Source organism: Micropterus dolomieu, linkage group LG03 (assembly GCF_021292245.1).
Source record: "Micropterus dolomieu isolate WLL.071019.BEF.003 ecotype Adirondacks linkage group LG03, ASM2129224v1, whole genome shotgun sequence".
Taxonomy (NCBI): domain Eukaryota; kingdom Metazoa; phylum Chordata; class Actinopteri; order Centrarchiformes; family Centrarchidae; genus Micropterus; species Micropterus dolomieu.
Window position 1 is genome coordinate 7,694,553 of NC_060152.1, and position 27,092 is coordinate 7,721,644.

At 40.5% G+C, this 27,092-nt stretch overlaps 1 protein-coding gene across 2 annotated transcripts in view; it reads left to right on the top strand.

Annotated features, from left to right (window-relative positions):
• Positions 1 to 27,092, top strand: part of mtmr11 (myotubularin related protein 11) — a 37,027-nt gene that overhangs the window by 7,055 nt on the left and 2,880 nt on the right. For both annotated transcript variants that reach the window (XM_046045945.1, XM_046045944.1), the window contains exons 2-16: positions 268 to 337; positions 8,648 to 8,784; positions 9,004 to 9,073; positions 10,157 to 10,296; positions 10,707 to 10,791; positions 13,308 to 13,455; positions 13,799 to 13,886; positions 14,500 to 14,588; positions 15,417 to 15,544; positions 16,536 to 16,614; positions 17,097 to 17,167; positions 19,094 to 19,266; positions 22,168 to 22,338; positions 22,578 to 22,796; positions 23,475 to 23,789. In XM_046045945.1, the coding sequence (XP_045901901.1) occupies positions 274 to 337; positions 8,648 to 8,784; positions 9,004 to 9,073; positions 10,157 to 10,296; positions 10,707 to 10,791; positions 13,308 to 13,455; positions 13,799 to 13,886; positions 14,500 to 14,588; positions 15,417 to 15,544; positions 16,536 to 16,614; positions 17,097 to 17,167; positions 19,094 to 19,266; positions 22,168 to 22,338; positions 22,578 to 22,796; positions 23,475 to 23,789 (1,977 nt within the window). In that variant the 5' untranslated portion in view covers positions 268 to 273. The remainder of the gene's footprint in view (positions 1 to 267; positions 338 to 8,647; positions 8,785 to 9,003; positions 9,074 to 10,156; positions 10,297 to 10,706; positions 10,792 to 13,307; positions 13,456 to 13,798; positions 13,887 to 14,499; positions 14,589 to 15,416; positions 15,545 to 16,535; positions 16,615 to 17,096; positions 17,168 to 19,093; positions 19,267 to 22,167; positions 22,339 to 22,577; positions 22,797 to 23,474; positions 23,790 to 27,092) is intronic.

Sequence of the window (27,092 nt, forward strand, 5' to 3'; positions counted from 1 at the left end):
TCAAAGGAATATTGACATTTTGTTAAATCTGCTTTTTGGTTTCTTAGATCAATACATCTCTCATGTCTTGTCTGTTATATTTAAGGCTACATTCAGCAGCCGATTAGCTTAGCTTGGTGTAAAGATAGATCTTCTCATCTAACTCGTAAGAAGTAAGAAAGTGAATACGCAAGCTCCAAAAATGTTGAGGAATGAACTATTCCTTGCAGTGGCTTTGGAAACAAGAAGCATTAAATGATCTTAATATCTGCTCTGTTTCTCTTACAGGAGAGGATGCTGAGTCAGAGTGGGGTGAACGCAAGGAGTCGAGATGTGTTTGGGCTACGCTGCCTACCAGGTAAGATTGTGATTTTATGAGTTCATGTTTATAGATATGTATTTATTCTTTTTCTTTAAATATGTAAGGATATCAGTGGCATAGTTATTACTGTGATCAATTCATCAGTTCTCCCTAAACCAGCCTTACTGTAACCAACATGTACTTTCTAAATTTCTGCTTCTGACAAATCCACACATCTTGTATTGACTAAATAAATTATTCAAGCTACAATAAACAGGTTGCAGCTGAACACATCACAGCCAGTCACGCAAGAAATGTGTAAAGGCACTCAATGATATAACACCTCACAGCATGACCTTCATTTGACAAGTGCCATGCTGATCCAGCATCAGATTATTACCACTAAATAACAATGATGCAGAATACTGCTGCTGCATTCATTGTTCTCTGTGGTTTGAAATTTCGGTATTGCACTTGTAGCCACGCCTAGACCAGGAATGTCACAGCAGGTACTTTTCCTGTGAGATGGGAAAATCTAACCTGGATGCACAATAGAGGGCTGGGAGGCTCAATAAAAGTGAATTGTGTAAAGTCAGAAAATCTTTTATTGCATAGTGAAATGTGCTCAGATGTTAACAAGATATACTGAAAATCCGTAGCAAAGGTGAGGTATTTCAGAGCTTACTATAGCTGATCCTTACAATGTGTGAACTGATTTATAGTTACTGCAGCATTTCACTGAATTGTGCTGTAGCAGCACCACCACAAATCTACATGGACGTGCATGATGTGCAGTGTTACTGGTTAGCCTTTGTTCTTTAACACCGCCCTGCACCTTCACCACTACACCAACTGTATTTAGATTCCTCCTTGTTTAGAGATTTAGTTGCTTTACCAAGATATGACTCTCCAGACCCCCACCCCCCAACTATAAAATCCTGACAATAAAAAGGGAAAATCTGCTGGATAGAAGAAGAAGAAACCTTTATTGTCACATACATGTTGTGAAATTCATTCTCTGCATTTAACCCATCCCTCAAGGGAGCAGTGGGCAGCCATTGTGCCGCGCCTGGGGACCAACTCCAGATGTATATATCAGTGTCTAGTCAATGCAGTGCAGGGCCACAGAATATCTCTGCTGCTGCAGTCTAGGTTATTTCCCATGCCCAGCCCTGCTAATATTCTTGTTTGATCAACACCCTGCTGGAGATTTTTTCAAGAATGGCAGAGCACCTGGATCTGACACAAGCTAATATTTAATGCTATACATCGACAGTTAATTCAGAAGTGTGTGTGTGGAGGGCAGTTTATGAGGTGGAGAGTTGCTTCCTTCCTGAGACCCTCTTTTTGTCTCATATGATTTCTTTAATGCATTCCCTAGCCCCATAACCTAGAAGTAAGAAAGTGAATAACCTTAACCATCACAACTACATGCCTAAACTTAATTTAATTATAACCAGAATCCTAAAACCACATCCTTACCTTAAAAAAGCAGTATCCACCTGCGGTGACCTCAGTTTTTTTATGGGTCAGTGTGCATTCACTCATGTTTGTATATTCAGTTATATAAAAACATGAAACACACACGAATTCATGGATACAAACATACTCTTCACAAACACACACACAGTTCCTTCCTTATTTTCATTCGCTTAGTCAGCCTAATTTGTTTTTCAGCTGTGTGTTTTCATGAAGTACTTTCCAGACTCGGCCGGTTGACAACTATTGACAACAAGCACAGAGATCCTATTCTTAGCTGTTCACATTTCACTGTGAAATGCCTTTACATTTTTTTCCCACTGCTGGCTTTCAACTTCATCTCCATCTCCAACACCGTCTTACTGTTACATTATCTCTCTCTTTGTTCTCTTTCTCCTCCTTCATTCCAGGCAGATTAGAAACACAGCTGTCTGTGAGAACCTGTCTTACATTAAGAGAAAGAAGAACACAGATGTGAATTGGCAGCACTCTTATGTTTTCAGACTTATTCTTTTCTTTTTCAGTTGAGACCTATATTAGCTCCTCTGTGAGCTAAAATTTCTTACAGTCTGCTGTCAATGTGGAATTTCATTAGAGCTGAACAATAAATCGAAATTTCAGTCAGGCAAAACGCCAGTGTTGATTTTAGTGTGTTTGTACCTGCTGATCCTGTGCCTTCTGCTGTGTTTGAGGAATTTAAGTCTGTTTCTCTGTCGTTGCTCACTGAGGTTGAACACCACATGAAACCTACCAACTGTGCTTTAGACATTGTTCCCGCCAGGATGGTGAAGGAGGTTTTTAGCACCATTGGGTCGAGTCTACTTACTTTTTTTTTAACTCTTGTCTCAGTTCTGGCTCTATCCCAGACGCTTTTAAACAGGCTGTGGTTAGGCCCCTACTTTACAAAGCCTACTGGATTAGTGCTTTTAGACCTGACAGCAGCTTTTGATACAGTGGACCATGCAGTCCTTCTTGCACGCCTTGAGCCTTTTGTAGGCATCCAAGGCTCCGCACTTAAATGGTTTAGCTCCTATTTGACAAATAGGAGTTTCTCTGTCACAATGGGTGACTTCTCCTCATCATCTGCTCCTCTCTATCGGGGTGCCCCGGGGTTCAATTCTTGGCCCCATCCTGTTCTCTTTATATATGTTGCCGTTATGGGTCTATAATAGACAAGCACAACCTGTCATTTCATTGTTATGCAGATGACCTGCAAATCTATCTCCCTATGAAACCTAATGACAGTGTTGCACTAAACTGCCTGCTTAATGGCATAAATGATATTAAGTTGTGGCTCTCTCGGAACTTTCTTAATCTGAATGAAGATAAAACCGAGTGTATTATCTTCAGTACTAAATGCATGTAAAACAATCCAGCTTTAAGTCTGGGAGCTTTGACTTCATGCGCCAAGCAAACTGTCAAAAATTTGGGTGTGACATTCGATTGCAGCATGAAATTTGACAAGCAGATTAGCAATGTTGTCAGAATGAGCTGCTTCCAACTTCGTCTCCTGGCTAAAGTAAAGCCTTTTCTTAATAGGCGCGATCTAGAAAAGGCTATTCATGCCTTTAGTTGAAGGCTAGATTATTGCAACGCTCTTTATGTTGGTCTAAGTCAAACATCCATCTCGCGTCTTCAACTTGTGCAAAATGCTGCTGCTTACTTTTTAACAAATACATCTAGAAGTGCACACATCACTCCCGTTCGATTTACACTACACTGGCTTCCGGTGCGTTTTAGAATCGACTTCGCCCCGGAGTATTTGTCCGAGCTTATAACTTTGGGTGGGCAAAATCGGCTGTTGTGGTCTTCGGATCAGCAGACTTTAGAAGTCCCAAGGTCGAGGTACAAACAGTGGGGTGATTGGGCCTTCGGTGTTGCTGCCCCAAAACTCTGGAACAAGCTTTTCCCTGACATTCGCACTATAACGGATGTTGTTTATTTTAAATCAAAACTTTATTTATTTAGAATGGCTTTTAATACACAGTAGTGGTGCAACAACTTCCCTCTTCTTCTGATGTTTTTAAGTAACCTTATCTGGCTTACTATTTTCTATTTTTCATGTTTTTTTTTTCTTGTCTTTTATTGAATGTTGTGTTTGTTTTATTCTTGGTATGTCGATTGATTGTCACAAATCAAATTGCAAACCAATATCAGTCAAAATAATCGCAATTTTTATCAAAATTGTTCAGCCTTCATTTTTATTGTATTTTGTACATTTCTTTAAACGGATTCAGATTTCTGCCAGGGAAATCTATCCTTTGGCTCTGTGCACACTCTGCAGCGTAAGTGTTGAGACAATTTGTGAGAACACGTTCACTTTCAGACACAAAGGACTCTCGAGTCAGTGTTACCACACAGAGTGAAAGGACTCACATTGCACCTGTGGGCTCTCTCTCCTTCTACCTTTCTCTTTCTCAAACACACACATGCACGTACTCTGTAAAAGGATGGGTCATTTGTCAACCCTGCATGAAAACAGTGTTGTTAGATCTCATATCAGTAACAACACCGCAAGGCTGTTGTTGCATGGTAGGGGTAACTTAGTCAAAAAGTTCCTTCAATGCTGTCTCCAACTAGATCCACTGTCAAGTTGAGCACAACTAATGAATGAATCAACTAATGAATCCCCAAATCAGAAATGTGTTTGCAGATGATGACCTGTTCTCCCAGTAGTTAATGGGCAGTGCCCAGTGTCCACGGTGTTCTCATGTGACACTGGGACACAGGACCGCAGAAACCGAGCCGGCCTGCGGGAGGGCAAACAGGTCAGGACAGCTCCGACAACCATAGGTAGATCATGTACCTTTTCAATGCTGTGAGGCGGGGAGGGGATATACTGTCCATTTACACACAATGCCAAGAGGCTGAAACCCCCTTCAGAGCAACTTCACAATCCCTTTTCTCCACAGTCTTATATTACTGTGGGATTAAAAGGCTGTCAGTCAGCTTTATACCTTGTTGATTGATGGACAAGAGACCAGAGCGTCAATTTGTATGCTTGGGTTTCGATCTTGATAGTGAAAAGGGTAAAAAATTCTCTTTGTTTGTATGACTTTGAAATTATGTTTTGTAGTTTACTGTCCATGACTGGAAGAATTTATATTTCTGATAATCAATATTTCCGGAGTGTGTTATGTTGTTGTTGTTATTATGTTCATGTCTAGTTTGTTAACTGGCTAGCAATTACAGTGTAACCTTACCATCTGCTAGTTTGCTCATACAACTGCATCCCAATATTTAACCCAAGGTAACCTACTCCTTGTTCTCCCAGTGGGTTGAGGCGGGCAGAAACCTTTTGCTCTGCATGCATCTTAACTGAAAACGAGGAACAAATGTGGGTGAAAACAAAAATGAAACGGCGTCTGTGAGCATGTGGTTCAGATCTCGCCCAGCTGTATTTTCTCAGGTTGATTCTTTAGGTCGCTCTCTCCTCATATCCAAGTCAGTGACCACAACATCAATAGAAGCAGCTGAAACATTAAAGGGAAACTCAAATTTATATTTAAACTTACTGTTTAACTGTGGAGTAAAAATCCTATGTTTATGTTCAACAGCATATAAGACATGCAAACACTTTCAGATTCTGTACATTTAAAACAACAACTAGACTTTGTCTTAATAGGAGCCGGCGTTCTTGAATTGGGGCTGGTATTGTCAGGCAGTGGTGGTATGTGAGACTTTACTATTCAAATACAGATAAGAAATGCCACTTACTGCTGGGTTTCGATGTAATAAAACTACGTAATGCAGCTTTTTGCTATGAAGCACAACATCGCTTGTTAGTTTCTCACATCTCCTCAGTTGGTCAAAATTCCAGCCCAACATTTTATTTTGGTGAGCTGTCCACCCTATAATGCTGTCAGAGGTTGATGTAACTGGCATCTGTGAAACTGCCACTGGCATTGAATAATCTACAGCCAACACGGACCAGTCAGTAAACAGTCAGTCATAGTGTACAGTGTCTGCTGTATGACATGTTCTGTGTTTATTTTGGATCTTATTGCTTGCTATTGTTGCTACTGTTGTTTTATCGTTATTAATAGCTGTGATCCAGCTATCTGTGGGCCACACCCACAGCAAACCAAACAAATCTCCCAAAATGTCCCAAACATCAGTGACACACAGGGTTACAGACAGGAAACAGATTTAAAATGTATAATAATGTAGTGTAGTATTATTATTATTATTATTATTATTATTATTATTATTAAGATTAGATTGTCTGACTTTGATCAATGTGAAAGAAGTTACAGGTGCACTAATACTGTGTTTATACATCATAAATTGTTACACTCTGTTTGGAGCTCTCTCCAGGAACAACATAAAACATTTTATTATAATTATGGGACAGAAGTCTTGGAAAACACCCTTCCTTGTCCAGTTGACTCATGCTGGGTTTTAGCACCTGCTAGGTCAAACTTCTTATATCTCACCAAAGAGTACAAATAGGCCCAGAAGCCTCCATTGCTTGTGTTCTTCTTCCTTTCCCCCCTCAGCTCTCAAATCTTTAGGCTGCAGGAATGTTTTTGGCTCTGTTGCTCCCTGGGGAGACATTAAAACGAGGCATGCAATGCCACAGATTGTCCTTTGAAAGACAAGCTCTCAACAAGGGTTCACTTGTATTCACTGAGCATCTGAAACCTTTATAGCTAGGTCACGTGTGGTCAGGTTTAATTGAAGGGTTTAAAGTCCAACCCGGGGTTTTTACCTTTATGCATGCTTTTGGAAGCTGAAAGGCATAAGCATAACCATAGAGCACGCCCAAAGATTTAAAATCCTCTTGTGCAATCAGCAAATTATGGTGTTGGAAGCAAAGGCTTCTTTTTCTTTTTCTCTCACAGCATAAACAAGTGTTTAATGTGTAAAAATGGTTGTTTCCCGTTTGAAACACATTCATTAAGTTAAGAGCAAGGAGTATCATTCTGCAGAGATTGGGTTTAGCCCAGCAGCTCTACTGTCATTTCCAGTTTAAGGGCTGTGCTAGTTCCCTCCACATGTGCAGTAAAGGAATTTTGTGTTTCGTCTGAATGTTTTTTCAGTTTAGAGGAACCAGCAGTCTTTCCCCATCTTTTTCATGGTCTTTTGAGTGAATATGAAAACATTTGCCTTGCCATGCGTCTGGCCAAAGATTCCTCTTGTCACGGACAAAAAGGCGCTTTTCTCCAGGTCTACCCCTATCCCGGACTCTGTTGCCATGGAAACACACAGTCTAGCTGGCAAAGGCTTTGTATTCCTGCGGGAACCGGTTATAAATGTGCTGTCTCACCGCTGTGTGTCTGTTTTGGTGAAACTCCTTTTCCTTTTTTTCCCCTTTGAGAAAGTTTATGCACATCTGTGTTTGTGTGTAAGAGCCTTTTCTGGGTGAAAAAGATTTGTTTTTTAGAAGCTTTGGCCTGGAATTTCACATGCTTCTTCAACTTTCCTCTCATGTAGCCAGTGATGACGATTCATCACTAGGGTACTAATAAAGTCTTGCACACATAAAGGATTTATTTTAACACACCAAATATTAATAAAACAGATGTTATTTAGTTCTGAATTCATTTCTGAAAATCTAGATATAGATTTTTCTGTATTTTAAATCTGGCGCCTATTTTCACATATTTGGGGGTTGAAATGACTAGTAGGGACAAAAACTTTTGGAACCCATGCAGTAGATGGCTTCAGCCTGCAGCCGCAAACCGGCTGCAGTGGCTGCAACTTTGCACATCAAAATTGTGCACATCAAAATTACATCCACAAAAGGTGCTTATTTTTTATTAGGCTCAGACTGTTATAGGAGATGTCTATCAGCATCATGGAAATGATCCCTACAAGTAACACCCAGAAACAGAAGTCTCAATCAAGAACAATTCTTGCTCTGAAAATGTCATGAGAAGCGATTTGCTTCAGGAAGACAATGGTGGAAACATGATTAAGGAGTTTCTTGTGAACATAGAGGAACTGCTAGCAAGACTTTATTTCTTAACATTACTCCAACAATCCTTTCCATGATGTTGTTAGACATCCAGTTTAACAGTCTGAGCCTGTTGGTGGCAAAAAGAAGCACTTTTTGTGGATGGAGTTTTGATGGGCGCAGTTGCCCAAAGTAATACGTTCAGTGTGCGGCTGCTGGCTGAGGCTATCTACTGCATGGATTCCAAAAAAGGTTTAAAAATACCAAAATTATTCTTTAAGATTAGCCTATCCGTTAGATCAGGGATAGTCAACTTGCTATGCCAGGGGCCACTTTTGCAAAATGACAGGAGGCCAGGGGCTAGTGACAAAATCTAGTATCACTGTGATAGATGATGCTGTACCCTTCCTACACCTGAATGAATGAATGAACACAATATTTGCTGGACTCTCATTGGTATTTGCTAATACTATAATTAAGAGATTGTTATCAGCAACAGGTTATCCACTGAATTGGATTTCTTAAGCCATGGAGCTTTAGAATCACTCTTACTTGCAATAGCCATTTAATTATTTTATCTGGCTGTACATTAAATAAACAAATACAGCGTGAATTTTCTCTCACTTGGTAATTTGGTAATTCACTCATTTCAACAAACCAAATTGGTGTATGGTAATTCAGAACAAATATCCATAAAATGGCATTTTTGTTGTTCTTCCTGCTCCTCCCTGCCCATCCACTGTGGCCTGAGGACTTACAACAATAACAAGTTGAGGTCATAGCTTTTTGTTTAGAGTTGTTTATAACACACACTCCCAGTAGCCTACTCTCAGTGACTTCCATGCTACTGTTTTTCTGTCTGTACACTTCCTGTCATGTATCCTCACTAGAAGCCCCGCTATACACACTCAGACATGTACAAAATTAAAACCTCTACATTACCCATAGGTTCCACCCTGTAAACCCATATATTACATCTCCCTTACTAGGCGAGTGCGTGATTCAGAGAGCTGTTATGGTGAGGAAGAAGTTGACTGCCAGGGAAGGAAGGGGCTGGCTGTCTGGGACCCTCTTCTGTACCCACTTCAGAGTGGCCTTTGTGCCACAGGACAGTCCAAAACCTGACGTGAGTCCCTCTGAACATTTGTACTGATTAAAATACTCACACTCATATTCTGTTATGGTTTAATAATGTGATGTTATCGTCTGTTTAAAGGATGACATTATGAAATACATTAAAACATTTAACATAATGCAAAAACTGTGATGAATGGAGTAGAATTGTGTTATTTTGTTGTTGGTTATATTTTTACTTTTCTTTTTTTCTTTAACATTCATGATGTAGGACAATGCAGAGCCAGTGCTTTTAGGAGACCATGATGTGGCTTTGGCTTCCATAGAGAAGGTTGTGGTTGGTAAGTAAAACGTTGTGCCCACATTTTTACTCCATTAAAAAGTTTTTTTAATTAATGCTATGACTGGGGATTTATTGACTAGTTTCTTTTATCTGGCACTCCCAGTTTAGGTCCAATCACAGACTAATATACTGTATAGTAATAATTTTGCTGTGAAACTGTTAATGTTACAGTTGTACCACTCTATCATAGTTGTTTTATCAGTACTTATATTACGCATAGTTTGTAAAAATGGCTTTAGTATACCTTCTGACCGATTGCTTTTATTATCATTAAATTGGTTTGGATCCAAAAGGACTAGAAGTTGTAATCCTTAAGATTTCAGTCCTGGTTGATTTGATGGCGCCAGTGATTACCACGCAAGTGAGGTTAAATACCACAGAAAAGCCCTGTTGAACAACTAACCCCAGTGTCCAATACATTGAGTTTCCTGTGACTGCTTCAGAATAAAAGCCACCCCATGTTTCGCCAGTTGAATTATTTTAATGTGAAGCAGCAGCAGTAAGAAATGTTTGGTTTGCAATAACAGCAACTTAATAAAGTCAAAACAGTCAACAGTGAGGCTGTTACCTGTGAGAGAAGATTGTGGTGGATTACATGCTGCATTGTTTCCTGAGAATCCCTTGTGTTTAGTAGGCAATTTGAATCCAGCAATTAAAACCAATTACAGCTAGTATATAGAGGTGTTTACCTGAATGTAAAAATTGGTTATTGCAGAAAAAATGCTGACTATAAATAGTATCAAAATAGAGTTTGATTTCATTAAAATCTTAAGGATTATAACTTTAGAAGTGGCATAATGTGTTATAATATAAAACTGGAATTCAAGCAATAAAATTACTTCCCTGAGATCAATACTAAAATGGAGATATTCAAAATAAGATGTTTAAAGAACACATAGTGTTCAGCATGTCCAGGTTTTCGGCTCCCTTGTAAAGTAAATTTCAGTGAAGCCCGCATATTGTAAGTCTAACTTACATATTATAAGTACGTACATAACCTATACTCTAGGGTTCTTTGGCTCTTGATGGATTTGTCTGTTTAATGTTTAATGTAGGTTCCTTTTCCCCCCATGTCTTGCAGTGGGCCCAAACAGGACCAAGCTAGTGACACCAAACTCCTCGCTGAAGTTCACTCCAGAAGAGCTGGTGCTTTATTGTAGGGACCTGCGAGTCATCTGCTTCCTGTTTGACCGCCTCACACCTGACGCACAAGTCATAGAGGTGTTTGTCAGTCTCCTGATTTAGGATTTTTCCCCAGACTTTTTATAGATTTGCTTATTTATTTGTTATTTTGTGCATTTTTAAAAAAATATTTTTTAATCAAGTCAATTTTGTTGCTCCATATAATGTGTGCATTTCAGTGTACCCTGTTTTATGCCAAATTCTTCGAGAGATTTATGCACTGGGGTTGGTAAATATTTGCGTGCAACCGCGCGTGTGTGTGTGTGTGTGTGTGCTGGCTTAGATTCAAGGCTCTGGTTACTGTCACACTGCTCATCGTTCATTTCAGAGAGAGACTTCTGCATAGAGAAGCTGATCTGTACCATAGACCAGCGATCTGGCTGGACATTGATGTTGAAAGCTGATGACCTTTGTCATGTTGATGAGCTCACTGTGGTTTCCCTCCTCAGATAACCTACACCATCGCCAAGACCTACCAGCCTCCCAAACCAGGGTCAGTGTTATCTTTCCAGAACGCTGCCCTTGGGAGTGTAGGTGAGTAGATGAATGTATGCACCCTCATGTATACAACCATCCATTCCCTCCCTGGCACTGATACCTTATTAGTCTGTGAGTCTGTCTGTCGTCCTACGGCTGTATTCAGTTCCCAAGAACATACAGGGATACTTCAATATAGCTACGTATTATTTAGTTTTTTTATGATTTTGCTTTGGTGTTTACCAGACTCTAGATAATAATCATATTCAGTTCAGTCAACTTTTTTTTCTGACGCCAGCGTGTTTTTTCAATTCATTCCAATGGGAGCGCCGCGTTTTTCCAAGCTGGTAAAAACGGCAGGAGCGTGATGAGGCACTGAGCGTCTTCTCTGCGCTGAGCGTTTTTTTCTGGTCGCCAAGAGTTGAAAAATGTTCAACTTTGGGAAAAACACTGCGGTTGTCACTGTCACTTTTTACCCAGCCGTCCAATCACAGTGCAGGAGGGGCGGGACAAACACCGCACTGAGCACATCTGATCTTGAACGAAACGATGTGCCTACTCGCCGAGGTGTGTCCTTGCCCGCAAAATCTCATGACTTGTGCTCTCATGTTTCAGCCTTCTCTTCATGCAGAGCAAGGGCCAGAGCAAGTAGGCCTACATACTTCGTGGTGACATTTTTACATTCACTAAAATTAAGTAGGCTACCCTACTTGGAACCTACCACGGAAATTATGTATCATAGCAAGCACAACGTCTCGAAAAAAAAACTCAGCGCCTCCAAAACGCACCCTAGCGCTCCCAGCTAGGCGTTTTCAGAACAGCAGGTGGCGTTTTCAGCTGCCAAAAAACGCTTTGGTGGACACAGGCCCTAACTAATGTCCTGTAAAGTGTAGACATTTATATAATTCGGAAAACTAAACTGTAGCCCTACATTTGTGTCGTTGATCTGAAGTATTTATCAGTAAATGAGTCTGTCATAAATTTCTTTTCTGTGCATGTTTTACTGTGATGAATATTCATAGGAATAACAGCTCAGTGAAAGTGAGAATCTGATGCCCACATGATTCAGAAACACAGCATTAATGTGTTAGTCATGTGCTGTATTTGCTTTCTAAAGCCTTAAAGGTTTTCTCCCGGTGTGCCTTCATCAAGCCTGTTCTCACTTTGTTTTTCACCCACTCTAACTCCAGGGACAGAATGTACCCACCCTGTGATTTCTGTTTGCCATTTAACCATGACTTCAACTCAGTTTCATCTATTTTTGTTTCTGTCTATTTTCACCTTCTGCCTTACCATCAAATTGTGATGTTAGCAACTCTTACTGGAGAGAATATCAAGCAGGAAACATACTGGCTTTATAATGACATATAAAGCTCACATCCTCTTTGGTTGGCAACCTTTTAAACATTCTCCTCTCTGATGACGCTCTGAAAATGCTGTCTTTGAAACCATTGCCAGATGTGAAGAAATCTCATGAGCTTTGGTTTCAAGGCGAGGCTCACTAAAGTTCTCAAGGGCTGATTTTGTCTGTGATTGAAAAGCTCAGTTTGTGAAAGATTAATCCAGCATAATTACATGTAATATTGTGCTATTAGAGAGATGGAATCCAATCTAGTTCCAGCAAACAGGACACTCTTTACTTCTCGCTGGCTGTTTACCTCAACCATATAGAGTAATATGAGCCTGACTGTGCAATACATTATGCTATGTTAAAGCTACGCTAGGCTGACCAGACTGTGGGTGACTGTCGGCTGTTGGATAAATAATGCAAGCCCCCCCCCACCTCTGAAACAAGTCACTAGATGACCTAAAGTTCAACTCTACCCCAGGGGTCAAGTGTGTCTGGTGTGTGGTCATTGCTTTGCTTTCTGTCTACTGAATGTATTACGACTTCCCTTCACAACTTTGTGACTTTCCTAAAGATTAAGTCACATAATTGAGAAAAGCAAGCACCTCGGATGTGCTTGTGAAAGTAACTACTAAGTAACATACTTTAAATTCACTCCAGTGCCACTAAGACATAGAGTTCTGACTGTAAATTTGCATGACCGTTTGATCTGTCCCTAAATTTAGTTTAGTGGAAAAGGAAGCACATGTTCAGACTGGATTTGGACTGAAAGAGACATCTCACAGTCAGCTGTGCCTGCCTACTGAACTTTCCAGTGGATAGCCAGTATCAATTGTTTTTCATTCTCATTTAATACTGTTTTAATACATCTTTCCCATGATAAGGTCTGATGATTATTTCCCCAATTAATCTATCAATCATTTGGTTTATAAATATCATAAACACAGGGAACTGTTCCTATCACAAGCTCCCAAAGTCCAAGGTCACAACTTAAGATTGCTTGTTTTGTCCAACTGCCTGTCCAAACCCAAATATATTCAGTTAACAAATAAATAATTAGAAAAATAGCAAATCCCCACATCGGAGAAGCTTAAAACAGACAAGATTTGTAATATTTCAGCAAAAATTACCTCAACAATCTGGTCTTGTCTCCAAATGTGTCATAAGCATGAAATAATACACACAAGATATTTATGATATGAAGTGTTGAATCACTGTCCTCCAGAAATGAAGCAGTTCCTAAGCAACCGTCGCCGAAATACTCATATGAACTGGTATGAGTCTGCCTCGGACTGGGAGCAAGAGCTGGAGAGGTGTGGGGCCACGGGCTGGAGAGTCAGCTCAGTCAACGACCGCTTCGAGATGTCCACCAGGTAAATTCACACCTGACCAAGCAAATCAACTTGTGTCTGTTGGGTTTTTAAATCCCAGTTTTAAAATTTTAATTTTGGTATACTATGGTATATTTGTTTTCCCAAGTATCCTTCCCTTAAGTTATCGCCTAACCAATAGTGTTGAACATGAGCATGTCATGCAAAGCCAAGGCTGAACTTCTATAAAAGACACAAAAAACTCTACTACTACTATATGTATACTTGATGTTTTGTAAAAAGTCAATTTTGTTGACGTTTTGAATACAACAAATCTCTTCATGACTGCTATCACTATTACTATTTATATTCTGTCTGTAAAATTGTTCTTTCTTTTTCCTGTCAGCCTGCCTAGGTTTATCGTGGTGCCACAGAAGGTTTTAGACACTGAGCTGAAGAAAAGCTTTGCCCACTTCAATGAAGGACGCATCCCTGTAAGTGCACTTAGTATTATTATATTTGGTGTATAATATTTGTATTTCACCTGCTGCCAGTCATCCTAAAATTGGTTCATGAACCATGTGTTAACAAAAAAGCTATAGTCTCAAACCTTTAAAATAATTAGAAATTTTCTTTCAAGGCATTTTAATCAAATATTCTACATTCCTTAACATTTACTACAGTTTTATATATTATTCGAATGGTCCTGGACTTCAGCCAAAACCAAAGAAGTGATGCACAAACTTGCTATTTGTTATAAACTAGGACTTGCTCACAAAACATATTACAGGCGCTCAATTGAAAATTCTGGAAATCAAAACACATTTTCCAGTTCTGAACCAACCAAGCTGCCATGAAGTTGCCACATTTGTGCATAAAAGCTCAAACAAAAATTCTGAAGGTCCAAAACTTATCCTCCTCAAGTGTAAATTATGTATTATTATAAAATGATATTTCAACTGCAGTCATATTTCATAGTTTCCCCTCTTATTAACATTGCTGTGTCACAAATTACAAGATGAACACAGATGCAGTGAGTGCCTTTGGGGAAATTTAACCATGTAGAACGTGCTATTAAAGAGGCTGAAATTGTGTTTTGTGTTGCAGCGCTGGTGTTGGCGACACCCCCGAGGCAGTGATCTACTGCGAATGGCCAGCTTCCAGAACAACATCTACCATGAGAAAGATGACATCAGGTGTGTTTGTGTGTGTGTGTGTGTGTGTGTGTGTTTGTGTGTTGTTTTCCAAATGTGGGTCAGTCAGTGTAAGCATTGCCATATGAATGTCTTTTAAGATGATTTAGCTGTACTGTTAGCTGTAACTATCACAAGGCAAAGCATTAATTACAGGAAAACTAATAACAGGTTTGATGTTATGCCTTGAAGCTGCAATAGGAAACTTTTTTTATGTAAAAATATAAACATTAGCTCTGTGTAAATCAAAATGTCCCTCCTAATTTTATATATATATATATATATATATATATATATATATATATATATATATTTCAGCATAAGTTAGTGGTCTTCTAGGGAAAGTTAGAATCACTAATGTTATTGTCCTCTTTCGTCTTTGGTATGACTCACCAGCCGTTGAACCACGTTTGGCTCTTGAGGTTATTTTAATCATTTAAAAAAGACGCAGTGATGATCTGAACACAGGAAACAAAACTTTTGAAATACCCTTGCCATAACAGCAGCTGGACACAGCCTGGTTCTTAAAAGAAGGTTTAAGCTGCAGTCAACTTGCACTAAGGAGTACTCTTTTATATTGAATGAGAAACTTAGATGGTTAAACATTTTGTGCTATTTTCTCTCACAGCTGAAGCAAAATTTAAACCAAGTACTTCTGCGGGCATATTACAGTATGCTCTGGGAAATCCACTCTAAAAGTTTTTTTGAAGGCCTTTTACTTTAAACTTTCAACTCTTTGGAGCGAAATCCACTGTTCACAAAGATATAACTACGGAAAGGCATACAAGGCAGCTTGATTACAAAGTAATCCAGTATTGTGCTGTTCTGTAGAAACCTTGAGATGATCCTGTTTGGTTGCCAGTCCTCTCTCTGTGTGGTGGTGGAGCTGGGTGAGGAGCTGCCCTCACCTGCTGATATCCAGCTGGCACACAGCCGCCTGCGCGCCCTCTGTCTGGGAGGTGAGAATAAGACATGAACATACCCATCCATACACAACGCCTCAGCAAATGTGTATTTACACACAAACACTAAGCATTTAGAGAAGTGCGAGAAATAAAGCATACACATCTTTCACTTTGAGAGTCCACTGGTTATATAAAAAGGCTTTATGAGATGGTCTTTATTGTTGTTGTCGTCATGTAGGCACTACCAGCACATTCCATTGTTGAGTAAACAGAAAGATAATAAAAGTCATGGTTGTCTACAACTACTGGCCCTGAAACTGAAATGCTGACTAATCTCACACTGTAAAGGTCACTGATTATCACGGTGCACACATTTGTCAGCACAGTATTTTGTCTTTTGTGGGTGAGTGCTTCACAGCTCCGAGGATTGTCCTGTAAAAACAGCCACTGTATTTGGTAGGGTTTTTTTGGGTCACATTCAAGATATGGATGATTTATTTTTAAGAGGTAGCTTTTCATTTGTTGTGAAATAGTTGTCCACTCTAATGTTGCTGTAAATAATGAATACTGCTCTGTCAGTAACAGCTGGACTGCAGTATTAAGTATTAAAATGCACTGATTTGAATGTGATTTGTCCCCAATCATTGTATTGACTTTTCAGTACACATTATTAGCTAAATGAGCACACAGCTTTTTGAAGGTTCTCTACGCCCCATAAGACATGCTTAGAGTAAAAGCTTCTAGTTATGTGCAGTAAATAATGTTTCAACAAAAAGCATGTTTTCATCACAGCTGTCTTTCTATATATGTTGAAGACTTAATGTTAGTTGCTGAACCTTCTTAAAAGGTTTATGTATTTTTAACTGTGTGCTCCAGATCACTCCATATCTCATCTCATTGCTGTGTCAACTGTTGTGTACCACTTCTAACCTTTCAGTCAGCTGATATGCAGAAATCCACCTTATTGAACCCCTTTTAAGGCATTTATGCATTTCTAGTGATTCATAATGTCTGAACATGGTCTTTTTCTTTATTTGGCTTCTAGATATCTCCACATCTGTGTCAGTGCCTGATGATAAATGGTTATCTACCCTGGAAAGCACCCACTGGCTAGACTATACCAGGTAACAGCTCTGATTGACCAGTCTGGCAATCCAAATCATCCATAACAAAAGGTTATCAGGTTCTTTATACCCACAACTTTTTATTGTTAAAATTGTCCTGTTCTTCAAAACTGTTAACTGGCTAAGGAATTTAAAGAGCTTCTATAATCCTTGAACTAAATACTTTTTATAAGAAAATTATCTAATTAAAGTAATAGGTTGTAAACTAACCTGTTTATGTAGCACTTTCTAAATTAGGCCACTTGATTTTACAAAGGAAAAAGTAATCAGTGTTTAGAGACATTTCAAGGATACATGAAAGCTATTATAGGTTGTTGTACGGCTCCTGAGAGAGCAAAATTGTAACATTAGTATGTGCAAAATTGTTTATTGTGTTTTTAAGTAATTACAACAATTTTTTGACATATTTGTAATGTGAGCACTGTGGAACTCTAATGAGAATAATTTGATTTGAAATTATAAACCTGCCTCTCTGTCTCCAGGTCCTGTCTGAAGAAAGCTTCAGAGGTAGCTTGCCTGCTTCGCGGCGGTCACCTGACTGTGGCACTGCAAGGTGAGTCATGTGAACCAGACCCTGGCTCTTATTATTCAACCCATTTATTATTCACGGCGACCTCCCTCTCATTAATCCCACATTAGGACTTGCCCTGAAGTCGCTATATACCAGCGACAAGCACACTTCACTGAGCCTACACGCACACTGTCAATGGGCGCCATACAACAGGCTTTTATAGACATGGTTACACCAGGCTGCAGCTGTTCTGCATCTGACAGACGAGACACTTATTCCTTAAAAAGCTGTATTATACATTCATGTAGACCCACACATATGTTCACCAAAAATTCACTATACTATAGCATCAGTTAAAGGGTTTCAAGATACTTTGTTTCTCTATGACTGTCTGTCTGGAACAGTTGATAGTGTAGATGTTATGCATTGTCTAATAATTTGGTCTTCACTGGACCTGTTTTTAAAATCCAGTATTGGTTTGAATTTTTAGAAGAACAGCAGGCCTGTTAGTGCTGTGTGAGCCCATCACCTACTGGGCTGGGTGTAGCAGTCTGGTGCATTGCTATTCCAGCATCAGGTGAAGGCAGGGGGCCTTGATGAACTGATCCCTGGCTAGACGTGAGAGGTCACCTCTCTGCTGGGGAGAGAGACAAAGCTACTGTGAAAGGTAGAGCTGAACCAACTCACAATAGCTTGGCTCATCTCTACACAAAGCACCTACTCGTAGACCAAACTTGAATTTTCCTTTTCTGGAGTTGCCTGGGATTAGAGGCACTGAGAAGATACTTGCACACGCCCATCTGAGTGTTGGAGTTTCCCCATTTGAACAATAGAAAAGGAAGCTACTGATTGTTGTTTGTTGTGGAGTAGAGGTGTCAACTGATCACCACTTGGCAGTGAGATGGATCAGGTGGTGGGGAATTTCTTCTGTGAGTGTCTGGCTGGGGATCCTGTCCACAAGGTCTTCAGCTTTCACCTCCTCAAGTTATTGCCAACCACTTAGTTGTGTTATTGTTGTTCTGACTCCTGACGTTGTTGTTGCTTACGCTACCACAACATTTAATTTTGAAACACAAACATTGAATTTTTGTTTGCCGGGCATAGAAAAATACAAAAGGGGGTGATTTAAAAAAGGTAACATTTAGATTCGATTTTATCACTGATTTTACAGTCAGAGGACTGTTGTTGAATTCTAATCATCTGGTCTGGCTGCCTGTGGTGCATTCATAAACACCCAGAGAGACAGACCCAACACTGCATTACTCAAACAATGGCTGCTTTCAGTGAAGGATGTTTACTACTTGCTTCTGGTGTTTGACTTTCTCTGCCACTCTGCAGCTGGAAGTGATTAATACCAGGCTAGCCTTTACAATGCCTTTTTAACTGAGAGGTTCATATATCAGTCGTATTTTAAGTCTCCTTGTTGCGGCAGATCTGTAAGTGGCTGGCGCAGCAGTAAATATCCCACTGCAGAAATGACTCATTGCACTAGCCCAAGAAAACTTTGCCTCTCGGTGTGCCTCTCCCTCTTCTCTTATTGTGTCTAGCACTGGGTCTTTGTCATCACAATTTTTATCTGCAGGTCTCTGGATATGTTTTTTGTCTCTTACGCTCTATCTCCCTCTCTCTGTTGTCAGATAGTAAGTCTTAAGAGGAATAAGAGCACAATTAAATGGTGGTTGTAAATTCAAGGGTTGTGTGTCCTCAGTGGGGCTTGTTTAATAAACAAGTGAAGTTTCTCATCACATTTTATAAGAGATTTCATACGGTCATGAAGACACGGTGATGCCAGTGTTTTGCTAGTGGCAAAGGTTTAGAAATTGCTTATAATAATGTGACAGCAATACTACCGTATGACAGTGTACTACTTGTAACTGCATATCAGGTTGATGTAAAAATAAGTGTCAGGTAATAGCATAGACCTTTGATGACCTTTAAGTATGTGCTCCCCCTGTTTTGAAATGACAGAAGCGGACGACCGGGACATGAGCTGTGTGGTGTCCAGCCTGGTGCAGGTGATGTGTGACCCACACTGTCGGACCCAGCATGGTTTCCAGAGCCTGGTGCAGAAAGAGTGGGTGATGGCCGGCCACCGCTTCTACAGCCGCATCAACTACCACCGTGACAACGACAAGGAGGAGGTGAGAGGTCAAGCTTCACATCAAAACTCCACTGTTGCGTTGGATTGCCAGTGCCAATCACACATGTAACTAGAGTCCTGTCTTGCATACAGGGTTGGAAAATAATTCAATAATAATTGTATTGTGACAAAATATCTTCTCATCTTGATATATCATGTTAAATATCCAAATATCTAAATTTTACTGCCACATTGTGAGATATTGTATACTTAGCGAGTATGTTTATTTTTTATTTTTTTTAATTATATGTTATTATATTATTTGCTCCATTAAAACATTAAACAAACACTTAATGGAATGAAAATGATTTTAACTTAACCATATGATTTTGAAATATTTTATTTAAAGAGGTCATATTGTGCTTTTTGGCTTTTCCCCTCTCCTTTATTTAGTTATATACCTTTTATGTGCATGTAATAGGTTTGTAAAGTGAAAATGCCCAAAGTCCCCACCCCAAAGGGAGTTCCCATCTCCCACAGAAACACTGCTCTTAACTGCCTGAAACCAGCTTGTTTATAGTCCAGCCTTTTCTTTTTGTTCTATGTGACTCCACAGCAAAATGCGCGTCATAATGCTCGCCTAGCAGCTAGTCAGACACACCCTCAAAAACACTGGAAAAAAGCACTGAGCTGCAGCACACAGTGACAAGACTGCCTGCTGCCTCTCCTCTCCCTTCCAAACACTAGCTACCCTCCAGGCAGTCAATGGACATAAAGTTGTTACTGTGATGTAGAGACAGAGCTCGGTTAAAACTTTATGGATGAAAGATACTTATGTTACAGATTAATAACTCACCACTCTGAAACTCTTGCTCCAGTCCGTGTTGCTAAGCTGGTAAGGGGAACATATACAGATGAACCGAAGCCGTGTTTACCGGCTTCTCACGACCCGCCCTACTATGCTTCTGATTAGCTAGTAATCCTTAACTAGGAACTGCGCATGTGCAACTCCCAACAAGGATCTTGTAGAGGTAAGATGCATCACTCCATAGCTAAAACAGAGATGTATTATAGAGGAGACATGCCACTCAATCACATCCTCAATACAACTCTATGGGGAAAGCCCGCAACGGCAAAGATGGCGGCTATCCTGTCCCTCCTGCTAGAAAGCCAATCGTCTGCTTTTAACAGCCAAAGCAGGAATCATATTTCAGCCAATTGCGTGGTTCCACTGACGTAGGGGTCTGTTTTAGAAGTAAATTATTTGGGGGCAAAGTCGTCAAACCTTTTCAGCGATTTTTATCAGATTTTATTGCTGATTCTATTCATGCAGTTTTTATGTCCCAGTGACCAGTAAAAGTGCAGTTCTGGCTCTCCCTTCCTATTCATTCAGATAGGAACCTGATCTCGTTAGTCCGAAATAGCTGCCTGGAGGCATTGCCAAGATGGCTGCCGAGTGGCATGACTTGCCGATAAGGACTTTGGCTTAAACAAAGCGTTCAACACACAGGGTGAAAAGAGGAGCAGCAGCAATGTGCAGTATGTCAAAAATATGGTGTTGTAATATCGTGAAACTATTTAAAGTGTAAACTATGTTTTCTGGTGCAACCCCTTAATAAGATTTTGGAAATGAGCATAATATGGCCTCTTTAAATATTGTGACATATTTATATTAAGATTCCATATTTCATAGCCCAGCCTTCACTATATTGCCTTTACCTGATATTAACACAGGACAGGTTTAAGACACAATCAAGACAGTAAATCCCTAAAAATTGTATTTCCTCTTGTGAGGGAATTGTGCAAAGGGGGCTCATTGTGGGTAAAGGTGAGGTATAGGTTATACACGCGTCACGTTCAGGTCACTTGCAGACATAGAAACAGAATGGCCTCTGTCTCTAGCAATAGTTAACGCTGCTGTCTTTCTCTGCATGCGCATGACTGAAGCTGGGTAGATGAGTAATGAGCACCCAAGGATGGAAGATACGGTGCACTTCTTCAATCTTAGAGGTTTACAAACTGACTGTCTCTGCTTCTCTCTGCTTAGAATGCAGTACATGTGACCTCCAGATCCCAACATGACTTATGTAATGTATTTGAGTCTAGCTTCCAGTAGCATGGCTAGCACATATTTAGGACAGCAAATAATGACATTGTATGGCATAGCAGGGGGATAATTATTGTGGATCAAGAAGCAAACTTCAGATTTGGTTTTGGCACTCGGTCATCAGAACTTGATTCCTTCATCCATCCACCTCCTTACCAGCTATTTATTTCCCCTTCACCTTCATCCTGCCCCTCCTTCCTTGCTTTGTCACTCCCTCTTCTGTCCCACCTCCTTTCTGTCTGCTTTCCCTTTCTCCACCCTTTTCTCCTTCCTTCCACTTCACATCCCTTTCATGCCTTCCATCTCTTCTTCATTTAGTCATCCCTACGTCTAACTTTATTTCATTTGCTCCATAGATTCATCCAACGCTCTAGACGAAGAGTATAAATCTCTCCTGTTCTGACTAAATTACTTTGGCTACCTGTTCTTTTTAGAATTCTACTGAAAATTCTGTTGATGGCTTTTAAAGCCCTTCAAGGTTTGTCTCTGCCATACATTTTAGATCTTTAACTGTATTCTGCACCAAGACCCCTCAGATATGACAACCAAAAGTTCCACTGTCCAGACTTAAAACAAAATGGGATCATACTTTTACTGTTTTAGCTCCAAAACTTTGTCACACTTTAAAAAGCTTTTAAACACCCAGTTGTATAGACTGGCATACAATAATGTATTGCCCCAATGGTTTTATTTATCTTTCATATTTTGTTTTTTCAGTGTCAGTGCCCATTACCTGAAATAGTTTTTTATAGTGTTTATGCACATCTGTGATGCATCTTGTAACTCTGGTTTTGTTAGATGCTATAGAAATAAACTTCCCTTTCTCACTAACTTCCCTTCCCTCTGTCCCTGCAGGCTCCAGTCTTCCTGCTTTTCCTGGACTGTGTTTGGCAGTTGTTGTCCCAGTATCCCTCTCGCTTCCAGCTAACAGATGACTTCCTGTTGGCCTTGCACGACAGCATCCACCTGCCGCTCTTCTCCAGCTTCCTGGCCAACTGCCAGCGAGAGAGATGCAAACGCTCCCAGGTTCTGGACACCCCAGAAGGGCTTTGATATCTTCCGCCTGATTTTTAGGACTAAAAATGGCCTAAAAGGCTGTCCTCTAAAATGTATTGACTAGGATTATAAGCATGCAACTCTGGTGTGCCACCTTTTATAGTAGAGAGTGAAATTTTATTACATTTTAAAGTCATTGCAATATAAGTTTTTCAACAGAAAATTGGTAACAACATAAACCTTTGAAATGTATATCCTACTCTACCCAGAACCTTGGGCAGTCCTACACTCCAGTAAATGGCTGGAGAGATGTGCTTCACCCGGATTCTTCCTCAGATCCATCTGACCCTCCTCTGCCCTCGGTATGGGACTGGGCCCTGCAGTACAACAAGCATAGACTAGACCGTTTCACCCAACCTGTCACCCCAATCCCTCCGCTCCAACCGCTGCTCAATGGCAATCTGAACACCAACCCAGATGCACACAGGGTAGGTCTGCCAACTATTTTATGATGCAACATACCCTCTAGTGGCCATGTTGGGAGCTACATGTTTAAAAGTGGCTGACACCGGAGAGCATCTCATGTTGAGATGTTATTATCCTTGAAGTTTTTAACTTGAAGTGGATAATTTCAGTAGTGATAGAATAATTTTATGCACCAACAGATGTCAGTTTTTACTATGACATTGCTAGAAAGCAACACATTATTTTCCACTGACAATATTCACTGATTTACAGAATAAAGGCAAAAACCTAGGGCATTACATTGTGTACATAATGGGTTATCAGTATCAGAGAACACGAGGGGGTTTTTTGGTTACTGGAAAATTGTCTGATCTCCTTATTGAGCTGACATCTTTTCAGTGCCTTGAGTATTTGCTCCCTCTTGTGGTAGTCATATAACACCCAACAGGGAGACCACAATGCTTTTCAAACTAACCATTACCCAATTTCTCTGATTTAATGCTCTTCTGTGGTTAGAGGAGTACAGATCAGTGAAATAGCCAAGTAAAGTATTTATTCCTAAATGAATACCTTAGGTAAACTCTTTACGCGCATGGTTGACACCCACAGGACAAGATATTAGCTTGTTATTGTGAATTAAACTTATAAGTAACTCATCCATTTGACTGACAGTATGTATTCCTCCCACATCTGCCCACTAGCTGACTGACGTCATCCCTGGCTCCGTCTTCCTCCTCTCTCGGGGCACCTTCTCCTGTCCTGCTAACCTGCTTCCCTGGCGCAGTAGCAGTTCAGGCGTCTACAAGAAGAGCCACCGGAGGGCAGCGTCCTCTGAGAATGTGCCTGGCCTGGAGAGGCTGCTGAAAGCCTGGGCCCTGACTGAATTTCCGGGCCTCACTTCCAACTCCGGACCTCAAGGACCACTTGACCCCTATGAGCCCTTACTGCCCCTCCTCATGGGGCCCTGCATGGGCCTGTGGAGGGAGTGCTACCTTCGCGGGGCACTCCATGCGCAGGTACGTTGGCAGTGTCCCGTAGGATGTTTGGAATACTTAAATAGAATGATCCTTATACTTCTCTCGAAGTTTACGTGTGTGACTTTTTTGTTAGTGGTCCATAGGGACATGTGAATTTCAAGATGCCCTGTTTTGCTTAAAGATAAAGGGGAAAAAAAATACATACATATACCTTCACACATTTCCTCCCAGCTCAATGTAGTTTTTTTTTACCTAGTGAGCTTGGAGTAAATGTTAGATTTGAGCTGATTATTTGGTGCTACAACAAAATTAGAGAGTGTTGAAGTGGTGACCGACAAACACAAAAGGCTATTGTCAGTTAGTGTCTGCAAAATGATTTACCCTGATATCTACAAATAATAAAAAGTTTTGGGTAAAACATTCCACTTCAGGTGAAATTATTTTACATTTTACGTTAGGTGTTCCGATCAGGATTTTTGGGCCAATCACCGATAGCAGGATCGGCCGATACAGATACCAATCACTGGGTCTATTTGAAGCCTTTTATGTATCATGTAGCATTATACAGCATATTCATTTACATCTACTCACTTAGCTGACGCTTTTATCCAAAGCGACTTAAAATTGCTATACATGTCAGAAGTCACAAGCCTCTGGAGCAGCTAGGGGTTAAGTGTCTTGCTCAGGGACACATTGGTGTATGTGTCAGTGGGGGATTGAACCCAGGGAAGGGAGACACACTATGGTAGAAGTTTAACAAAATATGTTTATTAAACCAAAATTAATCAAATTAAGGCTGGTGCCAATCAGCTCTTCCTCTATAAAGAAGAGAGAGAGAGATAGGCCACACCCACACATGACCCCACAGGGCGCCACACGGGTCTCTCACACCAGAGGCGTGACACCAAATTAAGGCTGGTGCCAAAGTAAAGGTGAACAAGTATGGGGTATAAACATCAGTGGTTTCAGTCAGGTCAGGATGATGGATGCATGGAAAATGTGTGTGAGGGTGCTGTAATGTGCAAGAAATAATAACTATCAACTAAAACAGCATGTCCAGAAACCAAGGCAAAGGTGGAACCTGTGCAGGGAAACAGATGGTAGCAAGTTAGCAGAGCGGTCCGCCCGTCCTCAGCCCCTAAGAATGAGAATAAAGCGTTAAATACTCTACAGGGCAATTAGCCCAGGTGCCAGAGAGAGAGAGAGATAGGGCACACCCACACGTGACCCCACAGGGCGCTACACGGGTCTCTCACACCAAAAGCATGTGTCTTATCCATTGTGCCATCACCACCACCACCCCTCATTTAATTAGTCCTAAATTTAACAGATGATAAAGTATCACGAAACGACAACTGTTTATTTTATTGCCAGGAAACATGAGCAACAAATTCCACCCCCCCTGTCTTAGAGTCTTAAGATAAGTTTGCCTGGTTACTGCAAACATCATATAGCTTAACAAATATAGCTTTCCTGTGGACTAAACCACAAAAACGGAACAAACAGCATCTTAATAAATTTAATTCAACTAAAAAAACTGCAACAAAAAAGGCTGTAGCCAAAATATTTGGGAGATAAAGAAGCAAAGGCATCATGAGTCAATGACAAACTCTGAAGTAGCTGCTTTTGTTCTGGAAAGCTCAGGCAGGTTCTGTGGGCTTTAGGGGGCAGAGAGTGGGCTACAGAGAGGAGTCATAACTGTTATCATTGAGATTTGAAAATAAGGGACATTTAAATAAATAAAAGTACAAGACTCTGAATTTTTTCAGACAGTCCGCCGACTCGTCGTGGCCATGCAGTGTTTGTTGTGCTGCTCACTGGAGCGCCTGTTGGGCGCAAGTAACGTTGAGCCCAGTTTCACAGTATTGTCCAGATGACTCCCGCTGTTCTCATGTTTTGCAACCCTCTCAGAACGATGAAGATGAAAACAGGCACAGGACGGTCTCCCTCGAAGTATAACGTTAACAGCCAGTTACAATTTTAGAAACGTGATTGCCATCTACACGGACGAATCGGAGGCCTCTCCTAAAATAAACATCATAGTCTGTCACACCTTAGGGTCAGAGGTTACCCTCTTAAAGTGACTGAGCCTAATATGAGAACACTTGTATGCTGCTGTTCACCTTTTAACTCAAACCAAGGGGTTACATAATATATACAGTATATAGCATTTTTATGCATATGCTCCTTGCTGTGGCCCCCCACTAGAGGCGCCATTGGCAGAAATGTAGCAAAGGTCTCTGTTTTAAAACGAAAACGGAGAGTGAGAGGCAGTCAGCTGATTCTGTGGCGCCTCTCTTTGCATCAGGAAACTCTCTCTGCCTGATGCACTGTGGGTCAAGACAATTAAATTCCGGTTGCGGGCGGCATGTGTATGAGATGAGCACGACTGCGACAGTTTCACATGATCGCTCCTGCTTGTTGCTCGGCTTGTCTGATTGCTGCTCAACTCTCATTGTAAATTATTAACTGGGCCCATTAGTCACTTCCTGTTTGAAAAGGACTTTGGTGCTTGCTAGCTTTGAAAACTGCTCAGACTGCATAGTGAAACCATTTTAGCTGGCGTTGAAAATTTGTCTGAGTATTGCATCATCTGATCGGCTTTTCTGATCGGCCTTTTTAGAGACCACTGATCAAACTAGTTAAAGCCATTATTGTCCGATTACGATCGGTGAGCGATTGATTGGAGCACCCTTATATTACATAATAAAACATTCAAAGGCCAACATACATTGTAAAAAATGATATTATAAATTATACATCTGTATATAGAACTACCAGACTAGGCTGTCTAATTTAAATATCGCGGATTGCGGATGTGTTATTGGGTTTATCAAGTGGGCGACATCCTCCACAAATGTTTTATTAAATCTGGCCCACGGCACTTCCGGAAGACTCCACATAGGCGTATCTGCTGTTTTCAGCATCATCGTGTCTTCTGTGTTGCATCCTCTCACATCATGACTGCTTGTTCAGTAGATGACGTTGTCTCTTTGATGTGCAGATTAGTTGGGAACTGTTGATTAACAGCCCCATATGTGCGGTACAGCCTTTGTGATGTCTGTACAACAGCACGTCAATCAGTGTCCCCATGGTGATGTTAAGAATAGTTGAGGCCTGTGTGGGTGGGTACAGTCATCTGTTTTAAGGGAGCTGTAGAGAAACAAGTAAAACCACTAAAACACCAAATCAGGTTAACAGTGTAGAGAGTTTAGATTCAAATGCGGTGCTTTTGTGTAATTTAAGTGTTTCCCCTACAGTTTCACACACCATTAAATTGTGTCTCCAGGCCAAGAAAATCCCGTTTCTTTCTTCTTCTTTTTTTTCTTTCTGGCATTCAGG